The following is an 18,435-nucleotide window of genomic DNA, read 5'->3' as shown; positions in this document are numbered from 1 at the left end:
TAAAAAGTAGACACAAAACATTGTTCTGAGCCGTAATACTTTTTTAATTCTTTAATTAAATGCAAAACTGACAGAAATGATAACAACTGAGTGAAGCTGTTGGAGTATACACTAACCTGCTCATTATTCAGTCACAAGATGGCACCAAACAGTCAAAAACACAATGCTGACAGAAATGAAACTGGCTTAATGGAGTATATATATACTAACCTACGTATTATTCGTTCACAAGATGGCGCCAAACAGTCAAAAACTGTGGCGTGACAGACAAGCAGATGCATATTAAATGTGCAAGTAAGCAGGGCTTAATTTGTGCCGGAACAAGCCGGATCTGGCACCTCTGAAATCTGATCTGACACTTCATTTTACCGATCCCCCTCCGCAACAACGCAAGGTGTCTCTTCACTTTTGTCAGTGACACCTCTCCATTCAAGGGGATTCGAAGTTCCCGGATGAGCCTGTGTTATTTATTGGTTGTTATCTGGGAATAATATGCTTTTAAACGTTGTGTCAGACCAATCAGAATCAAGTATTCTAGACAGCCATGTAATAAGTATTGATAAACAGCCAATATCCCAATTATAGGCAGGTAATAATCCACTAGTTATTAGTGAGAATTGCTCCATGTACTTAATTGTTACCCCCTTTTTGTCCACCATTTCAGGTTGGTTATGACATGACCCGTGTCGCAGCTGAGAGATGTTATGACACCGCAGGCGTGAAGCCATCAGATGTGGACGTGATCGAGCTGCATGACTGCTTCTCTGCCAATGAGCTGATCACCTATGAAGCGCTGGGGCTCTGTCCTGAGGGTGAGAGGAACCGCTTACACCTGTTTCACACATAGTCCATCTGCAGTGCGTTTGTTGTCTGTATTTTTTTCCGTGCCCATGTTAACAGGTTACAGTTTTCACACTGCATGTTGTTTTGGTCAGCAGTGCGCTCCAGTTTTTGCTGTGCTGGATACGGAGAATAGCAGGTTGTTCGTGGTAAAATAAACATTGATTGATACTAATTAGTAACAATGTCATAATTTATGTCTAATTAAAGTGTAAGTATGTGTAAATAAAGTGTATAATTGCCATTAGTTAATGAAAAATTAAAAACTAAAAACATTTAGTCCTGAAAAGCCTCAACATGCATCATGAAATATATTAGTTGGAGAAGACATGCATCATAGCAGGCAATCACATGACAGGCTGTTTGACATAAAACTAACTAAGCTATATGGATGAGATCCAGTGGAATGTCAGAATTCCTTACGACCCAAAGATTGTCTATTACAAAAATATGAAGGACATGGGAAACCGTTTCTTTGAGTGGCAGTTAAAGCACTGCAAACTTGGGCTGTGTGAAAGCACAACGGCCATTTCTTGCATCCGTACACGTACTGCTTCTAGACCGTAGTATGTGTGAAACAGGCATTACTGTCTGTCTCCTTCAGCAGGGTGTCCGCAGGGTCTTAAAATGTCTTGAAATGCAAAAACTATATTTTAGGCCTTTAAAAAGTCTTAAATATACTGAAATATAAATAATTTTAAATGGGTCTAATCTTTCCTACGTCAATGTAAAGCTACCCAGTCAGCCCAACACTCATCCAATCACCAGCAATCCTTCACAATAGAACTTAGTAAGGTAGAATTTTTTTTAACTTTATATTTACCAATATGGTTCATTTATCTTCTAATATGGTGTTTTATTAAATATTGTCTTATTTATCTTGTTTAAAAAGTCTCCATGTATTTATAGCTGCCTCATGAGGACATTGGACTGTTGTGCATACATTTAGTTTAATATAGTTTTTTAAAAGACACTAGATTTTGCTGGTTTTGACGTGTTATTTAAAATATGTGACTAAGAAATCAATAAATTAGATTTTTTTCTTTAATGCAAGTAAAAAAAATTTCTGCTGGTCTAACTGGGCCCTCAAAAACATTCTTAGCATTTAGCCCCGGTAAAGTTTGAAATTTCATTCAAAATGGTCTTAAGGTGTTAAAGTCTTAAACTTGATAAAACCTGTTGAAACCCTGTTCAGAACTGCAGTTTTTAATGAGAAATGCATATACAGTTAAAGTCAGAATTATTAGCCCCCCTTAGATTTTTTTTTTCTTCTTTTTTTTAAATATTTCCCAAATGATGTTTAACAGAGCAAGGAAATTTTCACAGTATGTCTGATAATATTTTTTCTTCTGGAGAAAGTCTTTGTTTTATTTTGACTAGAATAAAAGCAGTTTATAATTTTTTAAAATCCATTTTAGGGTCGAAATTATTAGCCCCTTTAAGCTATATTTTTCCGATAGTCTACAGCAGAGTTTCCCAACCCTGTTCCTGAAGGCACACCAACAGTACACATTTTCATTCTCTCCCTAATCAAACACACCTGAAACAACTCATCAGAACATTAAAAGAGACTCCAAAACCTGAAGTTAATGGGTCAGATGAGGGAGACATCTAAAACATGAACTGTTGGTGTGCCTCCAGGAACAGGGTTGGGAAACACTGGTCTACAGAACAAACCATCGTTATACAATAACTTGCATAATTAACCTAACCTGCCTAGTTAACCTAATTAACCTAGTTAAGCCTTTAAATGTCACTTCAAGTGTCTTGACAAATATCTAGTCAAATATTATTTACTGTCATCATGGCAAAGATAAAATAAATCAGTTATTAAAACTTAGTTATTAAAACTATTATGTTTAGAAATGTGCTGAAAAAAAATCTTCTCTCCATTAAACAGAAATTGGGGAAAAAAAATAAACATGGGGCTAATAATTCAGGAAGGCTAATAATTCAACTGTATATACCACAGTGTCCTCAAAATTATTTACATTCTCATTTCACAGCAAATATTTGTGAAATTAATTGGATTAAACAATATGTGTCAAATCCACATACTAATCCACACGTGTCTAATGTGTGTCTAAAAGTGGCACACACTTTTCTAGCAAATTTGTGACTCTGGACCACAAAATGTCAATTTTTGGAAATTTGAGATTTCAACATCGGCTGAATAAATAAGCTTCCCATTGGTGTAATTGTTGTTAGGAGATAACGATTTTTTGCAATACAATTATTTAAGAATCTGGAATCTGAAGGTAAAAAAAAATCTAAATACTGAAGAAAATCCTCTTTATCATTGTCTAAATGAAGTAATAATGCACATTACTAATAAAATAATTTGATATATGTACAGTGGGAAATGTACTAAATATCTTCATGGAACATGATCTTTACTTAAAGGGATACTTCACCTCAAAGATTTACTCAACCTCAAGTGGTTCCAAACTTTTATGACTTTATTTTTGTTAAACGCACAAAAAAGATACTTTGTAGAATGTTGGAAACCTGTAGCCATTGACTTCATAAGAAGAAAAAAACAAATACTAAGGAACTAAGGGGTTACATGCTTCATGTTTCATCTTCAAAACATGTATTTTTGGATAGAGGAAAGTAAATCAAATAAAAGTGAGTAAATGATGACTGAATTTGGGGTTTTGGTTAGACTGTCCCTTTAATATTCAAATGTTTTTTTGACATAATAATTTTTAATAATTTTTAACCCATACAATGTATTTTTGCCACTTTTCTGTGTTATAAATAGAACTTAAAGGGGTGGTCCAGAATGTAATTTTAAGGCTTGGTTGTGTTTATTAGATGCAAAGCAATGCGTGCTCATGCTTCACTTGTAGAAAATCACGTTATTTTTTCATATATCTTATTTGATTATATACAGCTACTCATCTAACATGAGAAAAACTGTCATGTTTCCTAGTTCCTCTAAAAGGCCGTCCTCAAGAGGCTCTGATTGGTCAGTTAACATAAAGTGCTGTGATTCGCGGATCGGCTTCACATCACCAGGAAAAGCGTCATGCCTCCACAAGCATGCGCTTTACCGCTGCTGTGTAAACACTGTCAGTCAGTGTAACTGTTAGCCGTATCAGTTTAATTTAAAGTCTGAATCAGACAGAAAAGGAAGCTGAATCTTTTGTCTGCTCTCTAAAATAAAATCTGCCAAGAGTCTTTCACATATATTGAGAATAAGCATGTGTAAGTAATATGAAATGTTCACATATCTTTTGTGAGTTCATTATTTGAGATGTTGAACACACGGAAAGCGGCCGCAAAGGAGACACTGAAGCGCTGGTGAAGATTGTTAGTGTTTACAGCGGTTTGATGGATAAATATGAATTTGTAGCTAAATTGTTAACGATGCCAATTAGCATCTCCCACTGTTTACATCCTTGCAACAACATACTGTTAACGCTAGAGACTGTGCATGTAATTGATCAATTTTAACACATAAAAATACTTCCAGGTTGTGGCTCACAATTCACAGCTTCTGCTATTATGGTTGGAGCTGCTCCTTCTTTAAGGAGTTTTTAGCCGAATCCAGCACTGAACTGGGAGAGATTCTGGAAGCTATCCTTTGTCAAATGTTAGCGCTATATCTTTTTTGTAGTTCTCTGGAACATAATTAAAATTAATTTGTAAGCACTTCTGCCTCTGGCCACGCCCCTTTTCTGCGCAGGGTGCGTGCACGTGGTGAATGTGCGTAACCTGAAGCATTTGTGATCTCACTTGCCCGGATGTAGTTTTTGTTGTCCCCCAAACTACATTCGCTGTAGGCTTTGCTAAGCTAACTCTGTAAAAGCCAATGTCTCCCTTTGAGCTTCTTACATTCAGAGATGTTGTTTATGTTCACACAGCTACATTACACATCAGCTAATGTTTAAATTATGATATCATAGTGGACCACCCCTTTAAGGCTGATTTCACACCTGTAGTCTGTTTCCTTTGGTCCGGACCAAGGTTAAAAATGATTCATTTTTAGGTGTGTTACACACCAGCCCGACCTCTCTGAACCGAACCAATTGAATTGAATCAAAAAGCAGTCACGTGACAACATCCACATCAGTCGTTGGTGAGACAAATTTCCTCACCTGCAGTTTGATTGGTTGGAATTAACTTGCGATTTGGGCTGTTCATGTTCTCACCACAAACTAACCAATCCAGGGTTCGTTTGAAAGCATACCAAGACCACCTTTTCGGGCAGGTCTCGGTACACTTATTTGATCCTCTTTTGGTGCGCAATTGCTGCTTTCACACCTGCCCTAACAAACGCACCAAAAAGGCAAACAAACTGATTCGTTTTAACTGAAGCCGGTATGAAAACACCCTTAGATTGACTTCATGATTTGTTTGCTGATTTCTGTAGGTAAAGCTGGCGAGCTGATTGATCGGGGTGATAACACATATGGTGGCAAATGGGTGATAAACCCCAGTGGAGGACTCATCTCTAAAGGACACCCACTCGGAGCTACAGGTACAGTTTACTAAATGCACCTGATAGTGAATGCAGATCAAAGTGCATTTAAAGAATTGTTCAGCTAAATCAGGGGTGTCTTGCAAAACAGACAGGGTCTTGGTTGTCACATTTTATGCTTCAAAACTTGAAACTATTTTGTAGCAGTATTTGGCTAATGGAGTGGATTGAGTGCCAGGGGTAAAAAAAACCCCACTACAGTTTCTCAAATAATTCAATTAAATAAAAAAATAAGGTTTCAACACATGCATTATTTAATCAAGTAAACCAAAACCAAATGTTTAATCAAACAAACAAATCAATATATTAATAAAGGAGAAAACAAAAACAAAAAACAACAACAAAAGAAGCTTTAACTTCAACACAAACCAAACAAACTTACATTTCCGGGCCCAGGCACAATACCTATTAATTACCTTTTACAAACCAATTAACGGGTGGTAAATTAAACAACCATGAAAATATAAATCAAGTAATCACCCCAGAATATACAAAATCAATATTATCAAATTTACCCCACAAATTAATAATAATAATAATATAATATAATAATAATAATAATAATAATAATAATAATAATATTTCCAAGGCCAAAATCATCACACATTAACTCAATTTTACACTTATTTACATAGTAGATTTTCCATTTGTGCATGCTGAATCAATCGTGTAATCCATGCACTTTGAAATGTCGCTCAGTGCGTATACGTTAAAGAAGATTTTCCATTGTGCACACTGAAGCAATCGTGAACTCTGTGCACTTTGAAATGTCTATATATATATATATATATATATATATATATATATATATATATATATATATATATATATATATATATATATATATATATATATACACACACACACACACAGGCCACTTTCTTAGGTACACCTGTCCAACTGCTCGTTAACGCTAATTTCTTATGAGCCAATCATATGGCAAAAACTCAATGCGTTTAGGCATGTAGACATGGTCAAGACGATCTGCTGCAGTTCAAACCAAGCATCAGAATGGAGAAGAAAAGTGATTTAAGTGACTTTGAATGTGGCATGGTTGTTGGTGCCAGACGGGCTGGTCTGAGTATTTCAGAAAGTGCTGATCTACTGGTATTTTCACGCACAACCATCTCTAGTGTTTACAGAGAACGGTCCGATAAAGAGAAAATATCCAGCAAGGCAAATGTCTTGTTGATGCCAGAGGTCAGAGGAGAATGACCAGACTGGTTACAGCTTATGGAAAGGCAACAGTAACTCAAATAACCACTCGTTACAAACCGAGGTCTGCAGAAGAGCATCTCTGAACGCACAACACGTCCAACCTTGAGGCGGATGGGCTACAGCAGCAGAAACACCACACCGGTGACAACAATACAAACATTTATAATAATATAGTATACGATTAACATTTTAATGGAACATACTTCAATTCATCACAGAATCCTGAAATTAAAATACATTAGAATAATTTCTGAAGAATCACAGGAGTCTGAATGGCTGCTAAAAATTCACAAATGCATCTTTGAAGTCATAGGTTTACTGTATTTTTGGTCAAATAAACACAACCTCAGCAAACATAGAGATGTTTTTCCAAAAACAATAGAAGAAACGTTTTAATAATCCAGGCGGCACGGTGGGCGCAGTAGGTAGTGCTGTCCCCTCACAGCAAGAAGGTCGCTGGTTTGAGGCCCCGGCTGGATCCGTTGGCATTTCTGTGTGGAGTTTGCATGTTCTCCCCGTGTTGGCGTGGCTTTCCTCCGGGTGCTCCGGTTTCCTCCCCACAGTCCAAAGACATGTGGTGTAGTTGAATTGAATAAACTAAATTGTCCGTAGTGTATGTGTGTGAATGTGAGTGTGTATGGGTGCTTCCCAGTACTGGGTTGTGGCTGGAAGAGCATCCGCTGCATAAAACACATGCTGGATAAGTTGGTGGTTCATTCTGTTGTGGCAACCCTGATTAATAAAGAGTCTAAGCCGAAAAGAAAATGAATGAATCCTTTAAATCCATTCATCATCTTTACAGTGATCTTATGAGTTTTGATACATGAATCAGACGTTACCTGAAGGCATTTGAGATGATTTCTTTTTCCATTTATACGTTTTTCTCCAATTATATGTTTGAGCACCTCTTTTATGAGGAGTTGAGGATCACATGCTTGATTTAGCTGACTCTTGTTCTTATTCTAAGTCTCTTATCTTGTTGGGGTTAATGAGCAAAAGTGCAAGCAGTTAACCCGCAGGATGAAATGCTCAGCCTGAGCGTTAGCACACGAGTCAGCACCGAGGGATTAAGACAGGGTGTCAAGTCACATCCAGAACTACAGACACACAATAGCAATAGATTTCTGTCCTGGGTTGTCAATTTTTTTTTGCAAGGAATGAAAATACTAGGGCTGGGAATCATTAGGGACTTCACAATCTGGTTATTGACTTACATTTTGGCCTATTTCTTTAGCTGTTTGAATACATCTTCCAACTTTATTAAATACATTATAATATCAACCTGTCTACATTCTTTAGTGATTCTAAAGATTCAGAATTATTAACCCTCCTGTATATTTTTTCTCCAATTTCTGTTTAACCTAAAGGCGATTTTCTTCAACACATTTCTAAACATAATAGTTTTAAAAACTCATTTCTAATAACTGATTTATTTTATCTTTGTCATGATGACAGTAAATAATATTTGACTAGATATTTTTCAAGATATAGTATTCAGCCTAAAGTGACATTTAAAAGGCTTAACTAGGTTAATTAGGCAAGTCATTGTATAACGATGTTCTGTAGATAATCGTAAAAAATATTGTTTAAGGGGGCTAATAAAATTGACCTGATAAAATTAAAACTGCTTGGATTGTACATAAGCTTTGGCATGACTAGTTTAGTTTTAATGATACCTGTCTAAAAGAAATACTTCAGCCATTGTGTCATCCTTCATACTTCGGTTTTGAATGGCATATTCCCTCCAGCGTGCAAAAGCAACTCCATTCACTCAGGATTTAGAAAAGTTTTGATTCAGCATTTTTAGCAGAAGCCCTTTCAAAAACAATCTTTCTTTTCATGGATACAAGGCCACGTTGGTCTTTCAGAAAGAAGGTCAGGTTGATGCTGAGTTTGCTGCTGTCACTCTCTCTCTGTCCAGCTGCAGCAGGTCTCGCTGCTTGTGAACATGCAATGACGGATCTGTCTGCGTAAACAGGGTGCGCGATATACATTGAAGAGTAGAATAATAGTAGAGTTCAGATGCAAAAGCCGCTAAATGCCACTTCTGCCAAAAATGAGCTAATGACGTTAAGTCAATGCTTTAGGCACGTAGTACGTTTCACAAATATTTTTGCTTCAATCATCTGAATCTCAGCGTCAGCGTATTCAGAAATAACAGTTTGTTGGCAAAGGCCTCTAAACGGCACTTGCGTTTGACAGCAAAAGCCGCTATGTCCCGAGAAACCAATCCGAAGATGCGAATCTAATCATATGTTTCAATTTAGCAGCGAGCTGATATGCGGCTTTTAAAAGGAGACTGTTTTATTCCGCTTTCGATTTCAATTTTAAAAGACGGAGTTTGATGAACTGGAGTAGTCTGTCCGACTGTCAGTGAATGGCAAATGAAAACGCCTTACCTCAAAACTCTGTGCATTATAAGACAAAGAAAGCACACTGTACAGTTAGATGTGTAACATGCGTTCATAATGTTTTTTGCGCAGCAACGCTACTTTGAATGGTCCAATTTACTATGCATCAAACAGCACACACTGTTTCACGAAAAACACAAGTTAAGATGAGATGCGTTCTTTTATTCCACATGGATGCTGTGAGGATAACAAGAGACGAAATACCTTAAGTATGGCAGAATGAATGATGACAGCTTCTAAAATTGTCTGAGAGACATCCCTTTTGCCCAGTAGGCCTACTTGTGTGTTATTTGCTAATTTAAGCTATTTAAAAAAAATTATATATATATAATGTATAAACTATACATTATTCTATTACTTCAGAAACCTATACATCAGTAAGCTTTTGATATTATAGACAATGCCAGTTGTTGATGTTTTACAATGCTTTTTACACTACATTATTTGAATCTAACAAGCTTAGCTTACAATGTTTACATTGTTCTACTTACTTAAACCTAAATCCCAAATATCAGAAATGACAACAGATTGTTTGAGATTGAATTAATGTCAGTTTCAATGTTATTGATTAATGCACTTGACAGATTTCATTCATTCATTTTCCTTCTGCTTTGTTCCTGTTTATCACGTGCAATGAACTGCCGCTTACTTGACAGATTTATGTGTTTTTAATTTTAGGTGGTTTGTGTATGTCCTTTATGTTGTGGTTAAATAATTTCTAATCGCATCTTTATCATTTTTCTACTGATTACACGGTCTTGTCCAAATAAGTGGATTTAGAGGGTTTTGCATAAAAAGCACAAGTGATTTAGCTTGTTTTGACGCAAAAGAAAATCTACTTTGTTAAAAACCAAAGAATTGTCTAAAGTGACGTTTTTGAAAAAAAAAAAAAAGGTATTTTATTTACTGGCTAATAAACCTTTTCATTATCTATGAAATGAGACTTCTGAACCTAATCAGAGGAGCCTGATGCTCATTTACAAAAAAAGAGGTCTGATGGATTTAGAGGGTTTTGCATCTGAACTCTTCATTGTTAACAGGACCGTTTTGGCTACCTATGTAATGTTTAGCCCGAACTTTTAATTGGGCCAAACATATTTAGTACAGCTGGGGAAATAAGTATTGAACACGTCACCATTTTTCTCAGAAACATATTTTTAAAGGTGCCTTTGACTTGAAATTTTCACCGGATGTTCATAACAACCAAGAAAATCCATATATTCAAAGAAATCAAATCTAATTAGTTTACAAGTTAAGTTATGCATAATAAAAAGATTGATTTATGGAAAAAGTATCAAGCACACGAAGAAAAGGAGGTGTAGAAGGGCAGTGAAAGCCCAGACAGGCAGCTGAAATCTCTTAGTAGTTCTTCAGCAACCCTCTGCCCTCGTCATTGTAAATGAATATTAGCTGCTTCAGCCCAACATCTACATTACCATATGAGGAAGATGAAAACCAGAGTGGACAGTTCAGCAAGATAATGAACCAATACACAGCCAAGGAAACTCTCAAATGTTTTCAGAGAAAGAAAATCAAGCTGTAGAATGGCACAGCCAATCACCTGATCTGAACCCAATATAAAATACCAATTAAAGATCAGATTTGAGAGTTCAGACCCACAGAACCATCAAAATTTTTACACTATGTGAAAACCCACACTGAGTAATGCACGTGACTTCATTCTCCACATGAAAGGTGTCTTTAAGCTGCCATCACCAAAAAAGCCTTTAAATACGTTTCAGCAGTTCAGTGCTTTCTCCTTGTGTCATTACATTGCTTTACACATAATACTTTTATTAGATTTTATTGGTTTTGTTTATTTTTATGTTTATATTGTTTGAGTTTTTACAAAAATCCCATGTCAACAGCTCAGAAATATTATTCCCAGGAAAAACATAACATATTCAATACTTAGTTTCCCAGCTGTACATATAAACACATTTAGATCATTTACTTTAATGAATACTATTGGAATGTGAAGAGACTTTCAACCAGCATGACAAAAAAAGTTTCTGAAAACAATCACCTACTGCACCTTTAAGAGTAAAAAGTTTTTATCAGGCCTGATCGAATGAAGAAACACTCACACAGGCAGGTTGTTGTGACATTGAGAGTGTATGTGTGTGTAGTGAATGAACTTTGGCCTGGTTTGATGTGCAGGTCTGGCTCAGTGTGCGGAGCTGTGTTGGCAGCTGAGGGCCGAGGCGGGGCCCCGACAGGTTCCCGGGGCAAAGCTCGCCCTGCAGCACAACATTGGCCTCGGTGGAGCCGTGGTGGTTACTCTCTACAGGATGGGATTCCCTCAGGAAACAAGGTATGTTTCAAACTAAAACCAGTTTGAGATCACTGGCCCAGACAGCTCACCAATATCCAATGATTTTACATGTTGTATGCTTACTAGTGCTGTATTTTACTTTTATCAAAAATTAATACTTAAAAAAATGTTTTATATATAATATTTTAAATATAATTTAAAAAAACATTTTATAATTAAATGGTATTTATATATTTTCATCATAATTATTAAGCTTGTTGCATAAATCATTTGTTAACAGAAAGATTTTGAGATTATTTTTGGTGACTTTTGGTTTTCTATGTCATATATATATATATATTATATATATATATATATATATATATATTATATATATATATATATATATATACACAATCCAAAAGTGTCAATATTGTAATATTAAATATGTAAATATTTTAATAAATTTATAAAAAAAAAATATAAAAATATAGTAATATTTTATTATAATATTTTATTTCAAGTAAAAAATTAAGTATAGTTTCAATTGTAATGAACATATTTTCTGTTATAATAAGATATACAATGTCATTTATTTGTGTGATCGCAAAACTGAATATGTTCCAGCCCTTACTCCAGAGATATCCTTTAGATATTCGTTTTCAGATATCCTTATTAATTTAAAAGTACCATTTATTGTTATTTTGATGAATCAAAAACTCTGAATATCTTTTTGTAAAATCGTTTCACTGTCAAATGAATGTCTATCAATTTAGTGTCACTGTCAATTGCTTGGTAAGCATTATTTAGCTTTAATCATAGTAGCATCAAACTTTTCAACAGTAGTGTATTTGTATCCATTTGTATATATGCAATACATTACTGTTTGTTAAACTTTTTATGTAGATGTAGCAGTGGGAACTATCTGTAGGAACATTAACAACAGAAATGTTCAAGTTCAGTAAGCTTTTTGAAGTTTCAGGCCTGACCTGTTTGTTTTAAGCTGGGTACAAATTCCAAGGTACAAACGATTGCAATTCTATATGACCTTCATATTGAAGTGCACATAGCCTGGTCTGTACATGAGTAAGTACAGTGCTCAGCATATATGAGCACACCCCTCACAAATCTCTCTTTTACATTCATATTTTTTAATAGGAAGCTATACAATATAATATTTGTGCATATACATTAGATTAGTCAGTACTGAAGCTAAATCTGGAGCTTATTTAACAAAATAACTTCCGATAATGGTCCAAAAACTAGTACAGCACATTTATATGTTATAGATACATATTAAATACAGATTTAAAAAAGAGGAAAATCATGAGAAGCAAAAAAATTGAAAAATTTTGTTGAAATTTTGTAGGTTGTAATTTTTTTGCAATATTTTGCTTGAATTTAATTCTATTATCTTTCAATTTCTAAACATGTTTGGTGACTAAAATATTATTTTAATAAATATATCTGTTTAACAAATATGTTTTGTTTAAATGCACATAAATACATAACATATACATATACAATAAAATATATTAATTTTCAAAATGAGCTTTACTCAATTATGCTGAGCATGTTGTACTGTACATGCAGTTGAGGACAAAATGATTAGTTCTTCTGTGCAATTTGGATTATTTTTCCAATTTTTCCGAAATGATGTTTACTAGATTTATATATATTTTAAACCTTTTAAAATGTAATAGTGTTAACAATTGCTCATTTCTTTTATCTTTGCCATGATGACAGTACATCATATTATACTAGATATTTTGCAAGATACTAGTATTCAGCTTAAAGTGACATTTAAAGGCTTAACTAGGTTAATCAGACAAGTTAGGGTTAATTAAGCAAGTCAAGTGAATGTTCTGTTGTAAACTTTGTCAGCTCTAGGATAGCAGCGGTATCCACCAGCGCCTCCAGTGACCGCTCAGGGTTCAAAGCTCACACCGTCTTCAAGGAGATCGAGAAGAAGCTGCAGGAGGTAATTCACCAATTATAATGTCATAATAACACTCTGCCTCTGTTCATTGTCATTTGGAATTTGTCAATGCTTTTGATGACTCTGTAAACACCCCAAACTAATAGAAAACTAATGGAAACCAATAAAAAACTAACAACATACACATACATAATGTGTACACATACACATACATTCATTCATTTTCTTTCGACTTAGTCCCTTTATTAATTAGAGTCGCTATGGTGAATGAACCGCCAACTTAGCCAGCATATGTTTTACGCAACGGATGCCCTTCCAGCTGCAACCCATCACTGGGAAACACCCAATACTCTCATTCACACTCATAACACTACGGACATTTAACTACAAGTTTCACCCAGACCACATGTCCTTTGGACTGTGGGAAAACCAGAGCACCCAGAGGAACCCATGTGAACACGGGAGAACATGCAAACTCCACACAGAACGCCAACTGACTCAGCTGAGGCTCGAACCAGTGACCTTCTTGCTGTGAGACGACAGTGCTACCCACTATCTATTATCACTGTCTATTATGTTATATTATATTTTATTATATATATTATATATATTATATTATATTATATTATATTATATTATATTATTATATTATATTATATTACTTTTCAATTATGTCATTGTTTTTAACAGGAGGGGGAAGCATATGTAAAGAAAATTGGCGGTGTTTTCGCATTCAAAGTGAAATGGTCCAGGTGGAAGTGATGCATTATGGGTGGTGGATGTGAAGAATGGCAAGGGCTCTGTATCCAGTGACGCAGGTGTGTGTTTTTTTTTGTTACAAAGCATTCATCATTTTCTTCAGCTTAGTGATGTAAGACATATAAATTTACACCATTCAAGTAAGGGATTCAGTGAGGATGTTTTATTTAGTAATGATGCATTAGTATGTGTATCAAATATGATAATTAACATCTTAAAAAAAATAAACACTACTTTTTATTAACAATCATAGAATTAAAAGCTGCTGCAGCATAGTCCTAAAATACATCACATGGCAACAAGCTCTTTTTTTCTTAAATGTTGAATGAAACTTTTAAATACAAGTATCGCATTTCATTCTAGTGTGATTTCTAAAGATACAAATGTTAAAAATATCTTACAATCTTCCAAAAATATCCTATGTCTTACAAAGATTTGAATTATAGGGTAGTTTATACTTAATGTGAAAGTGTGTGAATGACAGAGGCACAATACAATGTTAATACAAGTTTTTTTTCCAGCATTGTCCTTTGGCTGTAAAAAAATTGCTAGTGTATCACTTCAACGTCAACATCAAATGACTTTGGATCTATTTGAAAACGAAACATTTTATTGACTTTGAGTAAACTGTTTCTTTTGAGTGGCAATAACTTCATACACGGTCAACTTTCTAATTCAAAACTTTGCAGGATGTTTTCATTTACTTAGAGCTGTGTTAAGCACTGCATGAAAAGCCATTTTCAAAAATCCATAATATGGTCACTTAATAAGTGCAGTGTTGGTAAACATTAGGTGAGCAGGTTACATTGTAACACTGTGTCCTAACAACACGCTACAGTACATCTTGAAAGTATTCATAGTGTCTTACTTTTTCCACATTTGTTTGTTACAGCCTTATTCCAAAATGGATTAAATTCATTTATTTCCTCAAAATTATACACACAATACCCCATAATGACAATGTGAAAAAATAGTTTTTGCAATTGTTGCAAATTTCTAAAAAATAAAAAACCTGAAAAATGAGATGTACATACAGGTGTTGATGCACCTTTGGCAGCAATTATAGCCTCAAGTCTTTTTGAGTAAGATGCCACAAGCTTGGCACACCTGTCTTTGGGAAGTTTTGCCCATTCCTCTTTACAGTAGCTCTCAAGCTCTATCAGATTGGATGGGAAGCGACGGTGTACAGCCATTTTCAGATCTCTCCAGAGACGTTCAATAGGATTTAGGTCTGGGCTCTGGCTGGGCCACTCAAGGACATTCATCGAGTTGTTGTGAACCCACTATATTGACATTTTGGAGGTGTGCTTTGGGTCATTGTCCTGCTGGAAGATGAACCGTCGCCCCAGTCTGAGGTCAAGAGCACTTTGAAGTTTTCATTCAGGATGTCTCTGTACATTGCTGCATTCATCTTTCCCTCTATCCTGACTACTCTTCCAGTTCCTGCTGCTGAAAAACATCCCCACAGCATAATGCTGCCACCACCATGCTTCACTGTAGGGATGGGGTTTGCCTGGTGATGAGCGGTGACTGGTTTTCTTCAAACGTAATGCCTGGCATTCACTCCAGAGAGTTTAATGTTAGTCTCATCAGACCAGAGAATTTAGTTTCTTACAGTCTTAGAGTCCTTCAGGTGCCTTTTGGCAAATTCCAGGTAAATTTGCTACAGTTTCAAAAAATCTGTATTCACATTGTCAATATGGAGTATTGTGTGTAGAAGTTTGAGGAAATAAATAAATTTAATCCATTTTTGGAATAAGGCTGAAACATAAACAAATGTGGAAAAAGTGAAGCGCTATCAGTACTTTCCAGATGCACTGTATGTGACAAGAGTGATAAGCAATTTGGCTGTTTGTGCAGATGAAACACGACAGAAATTTAAATACAACCATTCAGAAGCACAGAATAGTGCACTTGCTGCACTTCAGCGAAATGGTAAGATTTATAATTTAATTAATACATAGTAAACCTCTTTAACATTATTAAATGGACATGCTGAATCACTGATATGTGTTGGGAATCACAGCTCTAAAGTTCAATTTCAATCCGTTTATTTTATTTTTAAGATCTGAGGTGAACTATCTGCTGCTGCTTTCAGTAGTATAGCAATAAATGCCATGTAAAATGGCATTCAAACTCACATTATTAGCATTTAACAGTGAATAAAGCACATGCGGTGTACCTGAGGTGATCACTTATCCTGTTATTCACTTGTGAGAAATAGTTTTTCAGCATAGTTTTTAAAATAGAAATTTCAGGTGTTAGTAAGGACAAAAACTTGTTTTAGTGTGAAAAATATTGCGTGCAGTTGCTTTTAGTTGGAAAATGGTTTAAATCAGCCTTTAGGCTCGATAGTCAGGCACATTCACGTCAATCTGGCAACCTGTGCTTTCATGGACTCCTCAGAGGAGGAGCCAAGTGAAAATTTGTTTTGATCCAGAAGTGCAATACCTATTTCAACCACTGGGTGTCAAACTTACATACGTGCATGTTACATATGTGCATGTATGGTGTATAAACCGTCATATTGGGGTGATATAAACACACCCAGTCCTTTTTTTTAATTTAGCAACATAAAAAACGGTGGACCAATTGGAGCGGTTTTCAGATCGACCGCAACTTTACGTAGGAGTGCAGTCCCCCCGCCCACCGAATTGATTGACAGCTGCGCGTATTAACATGTCCCGGTAGTCACGTGTATAATCATATCAACAAGACCAGACGTGCACAAAGCAACCGGGAATAAAAGGTGTGTTCAGTTCGTTAGGATCATTACTCATCATCAAATGTGATCAAGAGTGAGTTTCACATGTTTAAAATGTTTTAAAACAGTGCACATGTGTAATGAATTATAGCGATTTAGCTTAGCTTTACTTCATCAGCACAGCCGCGTCTCAGAACAATTATAAAGGAAGACGCTTCAGTCGCGGTTTATGGACGTTAATTCAGGTTTATTTTGTACATTAACATAACAGATATCCATACAGCAATGGATATTAACCTGTATCCTGTCACATTTGCGTGCAAAAAGAGTGCAAAGCTAAACGGGCGCTCTGTCTGTCTGTGTGTGTGTCTGTGTGTGTGTCTACTGCGGTGTGTGTGCGCGCGTAAACTTTGTGTGACCCTGCCATGCAACTGCACATCAAATACTAATTGGTAAAGTTCTTACTGTAGTATTTCTCACAAACGCTACGTGAGATCTGCTTCCTTTAAGTCTGTCTGTTGTCTGACGCTGCCGAGGGAGGAGATTAAGGCACGCAGAAAGGCACGTAGAAACGGTGGGCGGGGAGGACTAGCCTTAAAGGAGCAGTACACCAAAACCGCCACCCAGTGAAAAAATGTATAAATAGGAATTTAATAAAAGGTATAATAAAAAATCTGACGAGTGTTTTGAGCTGAAACTTTACACACACTTTCTGGAGACACAAAAGACTTATATTAAATCTGAAAAAAGGGCTAACCTAGGTGCCCTTTAACTTCTAAATGTGCTCTACAGGCTGCTGGTGATTTATTGGGACAACACGCAAATTGGAAAACAAATGTGTTTTGCATTACACTGTATAAAGTCACATCCTTTTACTAATTAACTCTAAATTCAGTGGCTCCAAGAGTTTATTTGGATAGAATTTGTACTTGAAGTAGTTGAAGTTTTACCGTTTACTTTCTGCGCAGGTAAAAAGGCAGACTGTACCATTGCTATGGCTGACGCAGATCTGCTGGATATGATGACAGGGCAGCTCAATCCACAAACGGTACGTTCTGACAATCTGTTTTTTACTGATCTTTTACTAAACACCGAAACCTGAATACTATATTTACTAGAATGGCCACAGGAATCATTCTGACCAGCCGTTATATATAAGACTGTACCAAATCTACTTTTTTTCACTTAATATTTATATTTAAAGCTTCTATTGAGATATTTGAATGAAGTTTTGAATGTCTGTAGTAGGGCTTTACGATATTGGAAAAATTTGACACTGCCATACTTTTTACCCTGCAATATATATTGTGATAGAAATGCAACTTCCCCACATGACTTAATTAGCTCTATTTGGAAAGTCATTACTTTACATTGATTGGGATGATTTTATATGAGGGTGATATATGAATTTGTTTTATGTAATTTATAACATACATTTAAGAAACATAAAAATATATACTGTTGAAGTCAGAATTATTAGCCCTCCCTGAATTATTAGCCCCTATGTTTATTTTTTTCCCCAATTTCTGTTTAACGGAGAGCAGATTTTTTTCAATACATTTCTAAACATAATAGTTTTATTAACTCATTTCTAATAACTGATTTATTTTATCTTTGCCATGATGACAGTAAATAATATTTGACTAGATATTTTTCAAGACACTTCTATACAGCTTAAAGTGACATTTAAAGGCTTAACTAGGTTAATTAGGTTAACTAGGCAGGTTAGGGTAATCAGGCAAGTTATTGTATAATGATGGTTAGCCTAATGAAAATAAATATAGTTTAAAGTGACTAATAATATTGACCCTAAAATGTTTTTTA

The 18,435-nt window shown here is 35.4% G+C and overlaps 1 protein-coding gene across 1 annotated transcript in view; it reads left to right on the top strand.

The window, feature by feature from the left end:
* Positions 1–17,728, top strand: part of LOC130240808 (sterol carrier protein 2-like) — a 34,088-nt gene extending 16,360 nt beyond the window's left edge. Inside the window, 7 exon segments of the mRNA XM_056472459.1 lie at positions 665–812; positions 5,219–5,326; positions 11,116–11,269; positions 13,094–13,190; positions 13,839–13,891; positions 13,893–13,966; positions 17,580–17,728. Of these exon segments, the coding sequence (XP_056328434.1) occupies positions 665–812; positions 5,219–5,326; positions 11,116–11,269; positions 13,094–13,190; positions 13,839–13,891; positions 13,893–13,966; positions 17,580–17,713 (768 nt within the window). The 3' untranslated portion in view covers positions 17,714–17,728.
* The last annotated feature ends 707 nt before the right edge of the window (positions 17,729–18,435 follow it).

The sequence above is a fragment of the Danio aesculapii genome, chromosome 2 (genome assembly GCF_903798145.1).
Source record: "Danio aesculapii chromosome 2, fDanAes4.1, whole genome shotgun sequence".
NCBI lineage: Eukaryota > Metazoa > Chordata > Actinopteri > Cypriniformes > Danionidae > Danio > Danio aesculapii.
Note: the sequence above shows the minus strand (reverse complement) of the source record. Positions and strands in the feature narration are given on the sequence as shown.